General features: G+C 42.2%; 1 protein-coding gene across 1 annotated transcript in view; it reads right to left on the reverse strand.

The window, feature by feature from the left end:
• DPYD (dihydropyrimidine dehydrogenase) overlaps positions 1-14039 on the reverse strand; it is a gene marked incomplete at both ends in the record, with an annotated part of 117121 nt that overhangs the window by 29139 nt on the left and 73943 nt on the right. The window contains 2 exons of the mRNA XM_010017593.1: positions 2296-2511; positions 9196-9380. Coding sequence (XP_010015895.1) covers positions 2296-2511; positions 9196-9380 — 401 coding nt within the window. The remainder of the gene's footprint in view (positions 1-2295; positions 2512-9195; positions 9381-14039) is intronic.

Genomic DNA, 14039 nt, shown 5'->3' on the forward strand with positions numbered 1-14039 from the left:
ACACTGCACAAGATTTATGTCCAAATAATCAGGAGCATAAGAACTGCTGCACCTCGTTGACTGTTTCATCCCATTTGAAATACTTATTTTTGCAGCATTAATTACCATGCTGCTACTCTAAATAAAAGCAAATTGATGTCTGCAGCACCTCCCAGGCAAGCATCTCAAATACTAAGGCTTAACACCGGGGGGGAAGTCCACTACGGGGAACAATACAGTAGTAGAAAAAGTAGGTAGCATCTGGGTGGACACAGTCCTACTGCACGTAGCAATGTGATTCACGAGTTTAGGCATCAGAGAGTACTGCCTCTGACTGAACTTTAGAAGGAAGCTTAGCTAGAAATCATAGAATCACACAATGGGTCAGGTTGGAAAGGACCTTAAGATCATCCAGTTCCAACCCCCTGCCATGGGCAGGGATCCCTGGGCTAGAATTCGCCCAAAGCACTTGTCTGAACTTTGTCTCCTTAAAATAAATACTATCTGTAATATTTTGCATCTTGTTGCAACAAATATATATATATATATAAAAGTATTTTATACCCACTTGAGCTACTTGCTTTTAGCAATCCTCTCCCTTGAAAGATCTCCATCCGAGTCACACCTCCAGAGCATGGCATTCAGTGAAACACCATGCAGTCGCCATCTGAGAAGTGACTCAGAGTCTGCTGCTTACTAGAGCACCAGCACCACTTCCTACAACATGCATGTCTTTCCTCCTGGACTCCCACCCAGGTTGGAACTCAGCCAGTGCCTGTTTCGCTCTTGAGATACACAGTAACCAACGTGCAGTCTGGCAGGACTGTGAGTATACCAGCAATAAACCTGATAAATAAATAAATCTCAGCGCTTGCTATGAGTTGCCTTTAGCCTGGGCACTGAATAATCACAGCTGATGCTGTGTTATACACATAAGTCAGCTCTAAGCATAGTTCCGTGACATTTATGTCCCGGAAAAGTGTTTCAATAAGAAACCCTGTGAAGTAAGATTGGAATCTCTTTGCTATTCAGAGGAACGTTTACTTCCTCAGGGCTACTTCAGGTGCGACAGCAGAAGCCGGTCTGACATAGTTTACAGTATGCTGTAGTCATGCACTGCTTTGTTCTTAGATCTTCCCCATATTACAGGCCACCCTCTATAGTTCATTCACTTATGGTACTTTCCCACGTAGGGGTAGCAGAGTAACAAACCCACCTTTGCTCTTCTGCTAAGGTCTTCATCCACCAGGACACTTTTACATCCCATCTCTGCACCAGGCATAAAAGCCCCTTGTTTCCAAATTCATCTCAAAAGCTCTCTTCAGCCCACACTACTGTTGTCACCGGTTGAGAAACTACCATTACTTGGACTGTTACTCAGTCCCAAGGACTTACCTTGGATCCTCATCCTCCCTCCACAAGCCAAACTATCTGCCTCCCAGCCCAAACCCTGTTTCTTTTCTCTAGAACACACTTATCAAAACTGTTCTTTGGTTTCATTGCCTAAACTTCTGGCTCGGTCTCACATTGTCAGTTTGAATGTAGCAACAGGAAACCCATCCTGAATGTAACTCTCAATTCAAACAAGCAATTACACATTTTAAATCTACACAAAATGCTTTATTTTAGGTGCCACGCTGAGCCACAGCCTTTAAGACTTAATTCTAACCCCCTCCTCTTCCACTACATGTTAATGAAGGTTTATGTAATACAAACCTTCAGCACAACTACTCTTCCCTTCATAGACTTGTTTTACGTTGTCTCCATCTTTCTCTTCTACAACCCACCCAGCCTCAAACTTACACCCACATTATCACATTGCAACTGCAACTCGATTTCAATGGCTTATCTTGGCAGTCCCTGGCACAGAAGCCGCCTTTCATGAGCTGTGTGATAAAGCTGTTACTCATTCCCTCTGCATTCTGATCCCTCACAGAAAACATTTGCACTGCAATATTTAAAAGAAAAAGGACTATTATCTGTACTAGTTGGCTAATAATAAAAGGTTGGGGAATAAATACGAAGAAACTAATGGCAAACAAAGCCAGAAATCGTGTCACCTTTACAGCGCACTGTTGGAACCTCCCAGACAAGTTGACTTACACAATGTACCATACCCTGCCCTGCTATCTTTATACTAGATAAATGGTATAAATTATACTAGATAAATAGTACAAATATAACAGTATAAATACTAGATAAATAGTATAAATAGTATAAATGTATATTTAATAGTGCCATTCCCCAAAGATTCAGATTTTTCAAATCTACAGAGAAATGGTTACGTGCTAAATATACCTTTAAATAGTTCCTTACCTTATCCAGGGAGAACGTTTTAGTGACAGCAAAGCCCCATCCAGCTTCAAAAGCTCTTCGAATCATTGAAGAACTAGTAGTAGGGGTTGCACTGGCAAGGCCAAAAGGATTTGGAAACTTCAGTCCAGCCATTTCTACACTGATGTCTACTAAATCGATGGGAGTATAGAAGAGTGGTAGTTCCGGAACAGCGGAAACTGCAACACCATGTAAGGACTGTAAAAAAAAACCCAAAGGGAAATCACAGGAATGTTTGCTGATTCATTTCTATATAATTTATTATTAACTCTGATAAAGGAATAATTCCTATATAATAACCCAAAGTTTAAGTATTCTGTGTTCAGACTTGCAAATCAACACATGCAGTCGCTCGCATACATAAGGTCTTCCATCCAAATAGCATTCATGTTGAAATCCTATTCCAGGCTAGAAAGAACTGAATAATAACAGCAATGAAACAGTTCATTTTATATCCCCATACAAAAAGGGGTATACACAGACAAAGAGAGTGAAAACTGAGGACAGGATCCATGTGCAGGATATTCAACCCCCACTCAGTGTACTTGGAACTCCTGCATCTTTTCCACCCCACTCACTGATTTTACCCAGCCTCCGCAACAGGACACAAACCAATATATGCAAAACTATTAGTGTTTGAATATTTAATTGTATTAATAAGAATACTTCTACGGTGACAAAAGTTAAGAGACTGCTTTGGGATCAAAGAACATCATACACCTTGCGGCTGCGACACCGCGGTCACTTGTATTTTCATTGTCAAGACAGCCTTTTCTCTGGAGGGCCAGTGAAAAGCTTTCCATGGTCATGTTGCATCCAACACTGGAGAAACTGTAGAGAGAACATCTTTTTCCATGCACACACCCCCAAAGAGCATCTCAGCCCGGCCGTGGCAAGTACAATGAAACTTTTTGCTCACTCAGATGGATGACTGGATAAAATGACAAAGAAATCAAGCAGGAATTTCTAACACGGAGAAGCCCTGCACAGTCGGTGTTCTTAGTAAGTCCCAACAGAAGATCACAGCCTCAGAGTGGAAGTTTATTCTATCCTTAAAATGAAGGTTTCTTCAGCAGGGCAAAACCCAAACCCCGCTACTGGAGGTGTAGTGAACATTTTCTGTAACAGAGTAAAAACCTCAGCGCTTACAAACAACAGCCTTTTGGGTTGTTGGTGTTCTGCTTTTAAAAGGAACTTGCTTATCCCATTTTTACCTGTGAAAACTAAAAAGCATGGGTGGGATCAGGAGTTCAGGTTTGGTTTAGTGCCTTTTCTTTCCCAGGCTGGTTCAAACCCCCAGAGTTCACTTGTCTGTTTTGTTTGGGGACTGCCTGGATTCACGGGTCACACTCTGACCCCAAGTCTTTGATTGCGAGATGATGCATTTCGGGGGGCCCAATCTTCTGATGGCTTAAAAGCACTGAAAGTCCTGGGATTGTCCAGCCTGGATGACAGGAACCTGAAGGCGTTGCTGATGGTGGACATGGAGAAAAGTTAACTTGTAAAGATCACTAACACTTGGAACCTGACTCCCATCAGCATCATGACCTCACCCAGCTGATATTCCTCCCTCTTTTTGGCCAGTTCCACTCTATGTGCACATGTGAGCAATGAGCCCAACTGTCCATTTGGAAAGCAGTTATTTGTTAATTCATTTCCTCTCCGGAATTGTTCAAATGCTCCCTCTGAAGGCATTTCAGTCTGTGGATTGCTCACCAACTATTCCTTGCTTGTACAGCTGTAGATATTGATTCCTATAATGGTTGGACTTGATGACCTTAAAGGTCTTTTCCAACCTAGTTGACTCTAGGATTCTATAGATCGATCAAGTGCTTAATATACAGCTTAAGTTACATCCTATTGTTTCTTTTCCTAAGCAAGACAATTTCATCTCTAAAAGCTGTGTCACCTAAAATGAGTGTTGCTTGAGCGTGATTCTTAACTAGAGAACCCAAATACGCTTTCTGCGATCGAACAGAAAACAAATCCATTTTTGAACCAGGTGGTTGAACACACCCATGCAAAAACTACCCTTGCCTCATGCATGTCATCATGCAACCTGGTCAGAAGCCTCTTCCCAAACCATGTGCAAAGAGACCTCTTCTTCCTGCCAGGCTTCCCTGCCAAAGAGCAATACAACTAACAATTCCATTCAGACCACTCGAGCATCACGAGGTGTGCTTAATAGTTTGTTAACGTGAGGTGACCCATGCAGGTGGCAGAGGGAGGGTTAAAAATGCTTCAATGAAATAATCCAAGTCTTTAAAAACACACAGGGGCAGGATGCAGCTGAAGGTTCAGTCGCCAGTGGCTATACATCCTTGCAGATTTATCTCCCACCTTCCTATCACTTCCCTTTTTGCTCTATTTATGGGGGGTTTGCTGGTTTTTCCTTTCAGCACAATAAAAGCTTATAAAAGAAATAAATTTACTGAGCCCTGATGGCTTGTTTTCTACAAAGCCAAACTTTTGGCAAACAAAAATGTTTTATAGCTTCCTGAAAGTCAAATCGTCTTTATAATGAAGGATTTCCCTGACACTGCACAAACAAATAGGAAAAGAAAGCCTGCAGGCAAGGGTTTAGTTATAATAACTCTTCCCTTGATTCTTAAAAATGGAGGGCACGAAGTATGGTCCATTCTTCCTCTAATTTGATTCCAACCAGCTGAGCCAACAACATTGCACGTACTTATCGTTCCAGTTACGGCAATTCTTTGGCTACTGGAATAGGGTGGTGAAAAATCCCAACATGCTGCATGCACTGGCCCTACCTTACTCTAACCAGGAGCTGCCTAGAGGCAAAAGCAGCGGAGTCTGTAGCGCAGGGCTGAGAGACAGGAACTCGGCTTTAGCACTGATACAATTTGTGACATTCATTTCCTTTAGATGGAGAGAATTCGTAACCACAGCGATCTGGTCTAACTCCGTTTTCAGGCCTTTAATAAAGACAGACTGTGAAAGTGAGTAGTTGTATTGCTGTTATTTTTCACAGAGAGCCTTCTCTACAGACCCTAGTACCTGGAAGAGTTTTCCTGAACACTTCCATCTCACTCCTGCTTTCTCTATTTTTAAGCCTGCGATGAAAACATCTCTTTTCTCCCTCGTATGTTCTTCTTCTATCCTCTCTCCAATTATCCATTATTTAACTCAGTTAAATAAGTTTAAACTCTGTTAAATAAGTTTCTGTTAGCTCATACAACCTCGAAAGGTTGGAAGGGATGCCTGGGGACCATCTAGGCCACCACCCTTGCTCGAAGCAGCGTCAACTACAGCAGGTTGCTCAGGGGTCTCTCTCTAAGCTCCTTCCCGGCATTCTGCTTCTAGAAAAGACACATTCCCTAAAACACCAGCTTTCCTGTTCTTGCATTTAGTCCACCTTTTCTTGCAGGAGGTGCTTTGTTACTCATCTCCATGCTAGTGGTTTCATATGTTGTTCCAGCTAAACAAAGGGACATTCCATTTTTCCTTTGGTTATCCTGAAAAGCAGAAGACAACACAACTAACAGCTTCAAAGCCAAGCTTCCTGTGAACCACCCATCACTGAGATCGACTATGAAATAACGGATCTTCATGCATGCTCCAGGAATACAGGAGAATAGTCAACCCTCAGAAAAGAACCAACAACTACACTCTTCAGATATAAAAGCCTATATATTCTTGACAGCATAAAGAAAAAAATAGCAAATATACAATACTGGTTCAAAAGAACACTGTGCTGTGCTCAAAACTCACACTGAATAGTGTCTTAGTGTAGTTCAATTTACATCAGTTAGGATCCAGCCCTCTATTCTTTAAGGGTAGCATGTACATGTCAGTCTAGGAAGACTATAAAGGAAGCTGCCCACACTGGGGAGATAACAGATTTAAATAGAAGAAAACTTGAAAAACCAGAAAGGAAAAGTCCCTTTTGAAGAGGGGTTTTAGTGAGGAGAAGAAGATGGGAGCCTCACTGCCACATATGGGGAAAACACTCCCCACCTAAATGCTTGAATAGAGCCAGAGTGAAGCATTAAGGCTGGTGCAGTGGTCCAGGAAGAAAATACTGGAAGAAACTTAATGCAAGAGCTGTCTTTGATGTCAAGGCAGGCATAGAAAATTAGAAGTTAGTCCTGCACTAATTGTGAATTACCCTGAATAGAACTATTACATTATTAAATCCCATTCACTGATCAAAAAGAAATGAATGGTGACTGAGGCATAGAAGAGAACAGCAGCCTGTATTGCTTCTGCACAGGATTGTGAAGTCACTGTCGGGTAAAAGTGAGGGCCATTAAAAACCCCAACCTAAATAAATCACTAAGATTATTTTACAGAAATATTTATGTCATTCATAGAATAACAAAAAAGGTTCAAGCCTAAAAGTCTGTGGTGAATAGGAGATGGTGGCATGAATCGGGCTGATTCTGTTTGGATCTCTAGTGACTTGCACAGAATGGTTCTGGGAAGACTGACTCTTTTCTAATAGATTCCACTACAACTTTCTTTAGTTAGGCTTTGATTGGTCATGTTAACAGCAACTAAGCTGACACAGCTGCAGGCAACAATTTCTGAGGTGAACCTGTGCTTCATACAGTGGGAGGACTATGTTAAGAGGCAGGAGATATTTAGGCAACTAATGATGGAAAGTTTCCAACATAAGAGCAGCCAAGAAGCTTCTGTAAATAACTCCCAGTTTTGAACATAAGGCATTTCTGCTGGAGAGTCCTTGAGTCTGGATCTCATACTTCATTTGACCACGTGCCAGAGCTGGAGTTTCAGGGCACGTATCAGGCCCATCTGTTTGCTTAGCCTTTTGCCTGGAGTAGGTTGGGATACGAACAGCGTGCGGTTCGAACAGCGCCCGCCGCAAGCGGGCAGGGTGGTGGGTTTGAGTTTCAGGCTTTGACATGGTCTTGGGCTGGGTGAGAAACCCTGTGGAACAGGGGGGTTTTGCTGAAGGCTGACTGCATTATTTATAGGTCCCAGTGCTGAGATAGTTGGTGTTTTGGGGAAGGTCTGTAACTACAATGGAAATGGAGAGGTGGTATTCATGTGGTTAGTTACCATTTAACATGTTCTCACTGCAGACAGGTCACAGGCAGGTTGCTTGCCTTAGAATCTCACGGCAGAGAGAAAATAAGGTAGGGTGTAAGGGTGTTTTCTCATTTCATACGGGAAGGTTCCAGAATACAGGGCTGTGAATGGAAGGCATGCACACACACGCACACAGCCACCCCTGTAAACCTCAGATTCATACAATCCTCCTCTAAACAACTCCTTTGAAAACCAAACTCTCCTCCAGTCACTGCAATTTCTACCAGGTCCAAACCGCTGGCGAAGGAAATTGCCAAATGACAGCCCTCTGCACCACAGCAACCAGGTTTGACAAGGGCTGCACATCCAAATAAACGCCCCTGGGCAACCCATTCATCTAACAGCTGGAAAGGTGACACTTGACATTTGGAAACTTTCCTGTGAAGATTGCTGTAAGGCTTTCCCATTAGCTTCCTGGTGAGACTGTAAGGTTGAATAAGCTGCCTTGCAACCTGCAAAGGGTAACAGAGATGCTCTAATACCACAAGCCTGCTTGATTTGAAATTCTAATTCTCAAGCCATGACTATTCAGATTTTTTCCAAAGTATTAAATACATTTTTTTTGGGGGGGGGGGGGGGGTGTGTGTGTGTGAAGCGAGCTTTGAGGAGGAAGCAACATGATAAAGGAGGGGTTTTAAGTGATGTGTGTATTTCTAGAGGTTAAAGAGAAAGGAGGAGATACCCCTCTCTCCCCCTATCACGGTTACCCAAATTCACTGTGTGCTGAGAAATTGAAGCAAGCGGGTCAGGGATTAAAGGTGTTTCGCACTCAGCATTTTCATAGGGTCTGAGGAGGCAGGACACAAACAGTGCTTTAGAACAAGTGATAAAAAAATATGCACAGATACTAACAACAAGCTTTCAGTTGAAGTATTTTTAGGAAGTGAAATCAGACCCCAACAGCATGAAACTGCACAAACATGCAATCAGAGAGGCTCTGAGCAGATGGATGGGGGAGAAAGACAGCGAGCTGTTACAGTCCCAACTTCAGTTGTTCAAATCTCTTTTTTGTGGGAGAATGAATCATGTATCGTGTTTCTAAAAAGTTCCTTGCACTATGAGCACGCTCTGTCAGCTGGTTCTGCACACACAGCCTGGCTCTCCTGTCTCAGAAGGTTCCTATGCAGCTCCCCTAGGATTTGTGCTCTTTCTTTAACTAGGAAAACGAGGGCAGCGACACGCAAGGAGCACCAAGAGGGAACATGCAGCTACCAGGTCTTTCTGAGTCTGTAACCCTTAAATTCACACGTCTCAGGTAAATTCTCCTTTGCACTATTTCCATGTGTGCATGTTTTCCTATTGGGCTCTTGTGTCCAGTTTATCAGCCTCATCAGAGCAAACTTTGGCTCAGGTGTAAATCACCTGAGCGCTCCGTAAAGTGTTAGTAGGCTAAAAACGTCTTCCTCATGTAACAGCATTGGCAGTGATTTAACTTTTACTTTAGGCACTACTGGGAGATTTTACTTTTTAACACTGATGGTCTCACTTCTTTCCCCCAGTTACCCAATTCTGACTTCTGCTTGCACTGTGCATTGTGCAGGGACGCTTGCTACCCTCGGGTGGAATTCAGAGCTGGGGCCAAGAACAAAGAACATGTTGCTTAGGTTGCAGTGTTAAGATTCAGGAAGAAGGCTGGGTTCAACTACCCAGACTCAAGTATGTGATCCCAGTTGAATGAATTTGTGATGTTCGAACCACCAGGTAATCGCTTTCTCACGACTTGTATATTTAACCTAAACCACAATGAAATTATTTCAAAGAGTGTCTAAAAGCAAGGAGAAGTGGGAAAGAGAAGAATAAAAACATCACCTGTATGTATCTGTGCATGTACCAGGAAGCTTGTTTTCCGTCGTTTACTGATTCCACGGTGGTGTTAGCAAGACCACCAATGTCACCCCCTGCAAAAACCCAGGGTTCACTTGTTTGCATCGTTTCTGGATCTACTTCAGGAAGACCCCATCTGTTAAACTTGATAGGTGCCATGGCCTCTCTGACTGTAATTAAAGGGAATGACAAATACGTTAGTAGAAGAAAGAAAATGTTGCTAAAATCCATCAGATGCAAGCTGATAACAATGAGAAAAGCAGGTCCAAGTTCTTTCTCTTCCTTAATTTACAGTAAAAAGGAAAGTAGACAGGAAAAGTGGAAGTATGTAATTACTAAGAGGACTTTGACAGCAAAACAGCACACGTGATATGGAACAGCAGCTTGGGAGTATCAGAATAGTAACCACGTCCCGAATGACTGCAAAGGTAGACTTGTGAAGGAAAGAAATGTGCACGAGTGTCACAATAAGTGGCTGACTCAACACAGGCTCAAGAACCAATTGGTGCTGATGTTCTTCTGGTCACTCCCTGAGAACACAGTGCATATTCCAGAAGCTGGGATTCACAAAGTCATTCTCACTGGCATTATTCATTTCCCAGGTTAAAACAGCCCAGCACTTATGAGAATCCTATTAACGAACAACATCAACAAAGAAAGACTACGTTTTCTCCCTTTCCCTCCACCCAGAGCTTTGTGCTACACCTTCCACATCAACATACTTCTCTCCTGAACAACCGGCGATCCACTCTCTTGTACAACTTACTGCACAGCAGGAAATCGGTGACATTTCCAACCAAAACCCAACGTTTCTGATGCAATTTCTAGAAATTCATTTAGATCTCCCGAATTTACTTCCCACGTTTCTCAACCCTCACAACAGAAATACTCCTTTCTGACAGGTCATTATTAAACCTGACTGAACATTTTCAGATGGAACACTTTCCCACCAGGAAATGTGATGCTGTCGAAGCCTTGGCTTTGACAAAGTGTGTCGGGTTTTAAAGAAATTTCATGCTGAAAAAGACATGTTTCAATAAAGTCAAAACCATCCGGACTTCGTATTTCAACTCAGAACACCCCAAAAGTAAGGCTCACTTGGAAACTTGTTACGGATATTAAGAATAAAACACCATAAAGCACAACCAAAATGAAATGTTCACATGAAGACAATAGATTTTGCATCTTTTTCACTGCAATTTCTGATTTTTTTGAACATATATTAAGATACCTTATTTTTTTTCCTACTTTTAAATGGCATATACAGGCATTCTGCACACGAACTATTATTGTCCTTAAACATAATGTAGATGTGCAAATAGGAAAGGAAGTTTTTACACTCCATGGCGTTGTACAAATGGCATTAAATACACACAAATGCTCATTGGGGGGGGTGGGGGGAATCTTGTTCTATATTAACATTATTTCTATTCTGCATTTTTGAATGGTTTTATTACAAAGGCAAAACCACTTCAAAGGAGCTTCATGAAGAGAATCACATTTCCACAAAGATTTGCAGCAAACGCTGGTGGCATATATCGAAAGGAAAGGTTTTTATATAGCTTTGTCTACAGGAAGGGAAGATCCTGCAATAAAATGCAGCTTAAAATCGCAACGCCCCTCAGGGACACACCACTAGCAGATGCAGATTGCCAAGGTCAATTAAACTGATGTAGTTGTGCTGTCATATATGGAAAAGAGAAACCTGCCCGTTTAAGACAAGAGTATTTTTCCAGTACGATGGCAAAGCATTGCCCAGCGTGCGCCTCAGTCTATACCAGCTTCCAATGCAGCTTTCTCGTACAGCATCGTGATGGCATTTTCTTCCCAGGCTCTGTATCTTCCTTCACCCCCAAATCATGTATTAGAAGTGAATTTCAAAGTGGGGGCTGAGCATAATCAAGGGCAGAACAACAGAATAGGAAGCAAGGCACAGACATTGTCACCTACTCGTCCCACCTACGCTGCCAGAGAATCAACCAGGTTGGAAAAGACTTTTAAGATCATCGAGTCCAACCTTTACCCCTTGGCATATACAAACAGATACTCAGAGGACTTGAATTCAAAGTATTTTTAATGCAACTGGTTCAGAAGCCAGAATCAGAGGAGACAGTTTGAAGCTGAAAGACTGCAGCAGGTTTTTGTAACAGAAGTATTGAATCTATCTGCAAGACCTATTGCCTGCACAGTCCCTCCTACCCCGCGTGTACTTGGTGGCTTAACTTGGCAACAATAACATTTGCGTAGTAACAGCATCAAAAACTTATCAAATGGTTTCCTTGAGAAATAGCTGGATTCCTGAAAGATCACACAACGTTCAGACTGAGACATCTTCCAGTCTGGAAGATGAGGGTCTGGGTTGGGTTGGTTGCCTGGTGTTGCTGGTTTGTGGGTGTTTGCTTTTTAAGGGAAGCGCTCCCAACGGCTGATAGTTTTATTAAGACTATGTTAGTACCATTTATAAATCAAGAGATTAACTTTCTCTCTGTGTCTCTGCCTGTCTGCACGTCAAGAAAGCTTTTGACCATCTTCTATTTGTCATGTATAAGATAACTTCTTGCATGCAGTGGTACCAGCTCAGCATGTGGTCTGGACGGTTCTCTCAGCTAAATACATGCAGGCTTGTAAAGACATGCTTGGAAAAACCCAGAGGAAAACCTGGTGCTGCAGGAGTTGGTATTGGGGATTTAATACATGATTTTTGTTTCTCTGAGACGCGACTGAACCACGGTGAAGGTGTTAGAAGGCAACATGTTATCAGAGATGTAGTTTCTCAGGAGAAATGATGCCAGACTGGAAGTTCTGACTACTTATTTCATCCTGTGGGGAAAAAATAGGGTATAGCCTCTGTTATCTTGGATCTATGACGTTTCTCAAATCTAGCTTTGGATTGTTTTGTGCTAAAATAGTTGTCGAGACATAATTATACCAAAAGCTTTTTGAGTGCAAAGAATGCCCAACATAACCCTCACCTGAAACATCCCCCCAGGGCCTGGGCATTTATCTGCCTGACCAGTATTGTTCTAGGTGGGAAAGAACATTTCCCTGGTAGCAGGGTTGACATAGTATCCAGCAGATACCAAGATTTAGGTGAAGTAAAATAAGGGCACGATTTAAAAGCATCTTATGTAAGAGTTCCTAATGTCCTAATTTGGATCTGGTACCCGGCGACACTGCAAGGCTGCAGGGTCCACGTCCTAGACCACTTGCAGAAAGAGAAGCCCCTTCTCTGCCCCTAAGAGAGAGTCTAAGAGCCAAACCTGAGCTTGCAAGGAGGTGACCCCAAATACTGGTTCTCTGAATCGCTGTTTGGCACTGTACAATAAGCAAACTAGATACCTAACGGGGCATTTGGTGCATGATTTGGGAAGGGTAAAGACTGTCTTTAAAATCTGTGCACTCCCACACCTAAAACTAACGTAGCTTTTCTCTTGTAAATTCAAAGTGGCTGCACTGCCTTCTCCTCCATATCCTGGTGAGGTATTATATATCATTTGAAAAGATCCTTCTGGATGAAAGACAACATACAATTGAATTATTCTGATGCTATCAAGTGACGCTAACACAAATAACACCAAACAAAAGGACAGCTCTGAATATATAGTCCAAATCTGCTGTATTCACAGACCAAACACACACAAATGGAAAAGCAGCAGCAAATTACAGCACTTGCAAAAACAATATTAAAATATAAGTGAATACAGAAAAAATATTTTAATTAACAAAACAAATCAAATGGAAAAGATTCCTCAAATAAAGCTTTAAAAGTGAGCCTGTGTGTGTTTGACTGCCATGACTAATTATGTATCCATGTAATGTGTGTTCAATTTGGGCTTATTTAAATAGCAGAAATGCTCATTAGCTGCAGTATATCTGTGAAGCTTCAATAAACAGTTTAATGGTTTTTATGTTTAACCAATTTCATAAGTTCCTGTAATTTTAGCTTTAGTAGCTCATTGATGTTATTTTTGATATCCATCTTCCAGAATTCCTTTCCAATAGCAACATTACTTCAGAAACATACAAATAGACTGTAACTTTCTTAATCTCAAATGCAAAACTAGAGCTGTCAGATGCACCAACAGACTAACTGCTGACACTGCCCCATCCAAATGCCCAGCAAATAAAGAAAGGCACAATCCTGCTTCCCACAGCCTCTGCCCCACCAGCGTACTGAACCAGGATTAGGAAGTGGTTTAGCTGGATAAAGCTGGGTCCATGTATGCCAGGAGAGGCTGCAAGCTGGTACTGACTTTATTTTCAGCAAGCAAATGTGTAGAGATGCCTATTGGGTGAAAGAGCAGAATTCCTGCTCTGAGTTAACAGGGCTTTAGAAGTCATCATGAAGCCACTTTGGGATACTGGAAATAGCTCATGATTTCAGGGTGTGGAACTGCTGTTCTCCAACTCACTCCATAAACCTATTTGTGGAGAAAAATCATATTCAAAATGACACAGCAGGAACACGCCTACCTATTTCAGTAGGAATCTTGTGAATCTATATAAATTTAGGTTTAGAGAACAATTCTGGTAGAATTCTGGTGACTAAAAGTGCACTCTGTGGGTGCGAGGGAGATGCTCTGCTCCCAGGGAGACACCAGGTCACCCCTGTGGGCATGCCCAACTGGGGCATCCCAGCCACCTCTCTTCCTCACTCCTAGTCTTTCATTACATAGTCAAGGCTTTAGTGCTTTAAGGATGAAGTTATCTTGTCGCTTGAGCCAGCTGCATGAATAAACTCAACATTCCTTGCAGGTTTGCTGTGTTCTGTGTCATCTCAAGTTCTGTATTTGTACTGAAATCTTACAAACTTAGAGCTATGCAAACTC

Source organism: Nestor notabilis, unplaced genomic scaffold (assembly GCF_000696875.1).
Source record: "Nestor notabilis isolate BGI_N333 unplaced genomic scaffold, ASM69687v1 scaffold2887, whole genome shotgun sequence".
NCBI lineage: Eukaryota > Metazoa > Chordata > Aves > Psittaciformes > Psittacidae > Nestor > Nestor notabilis.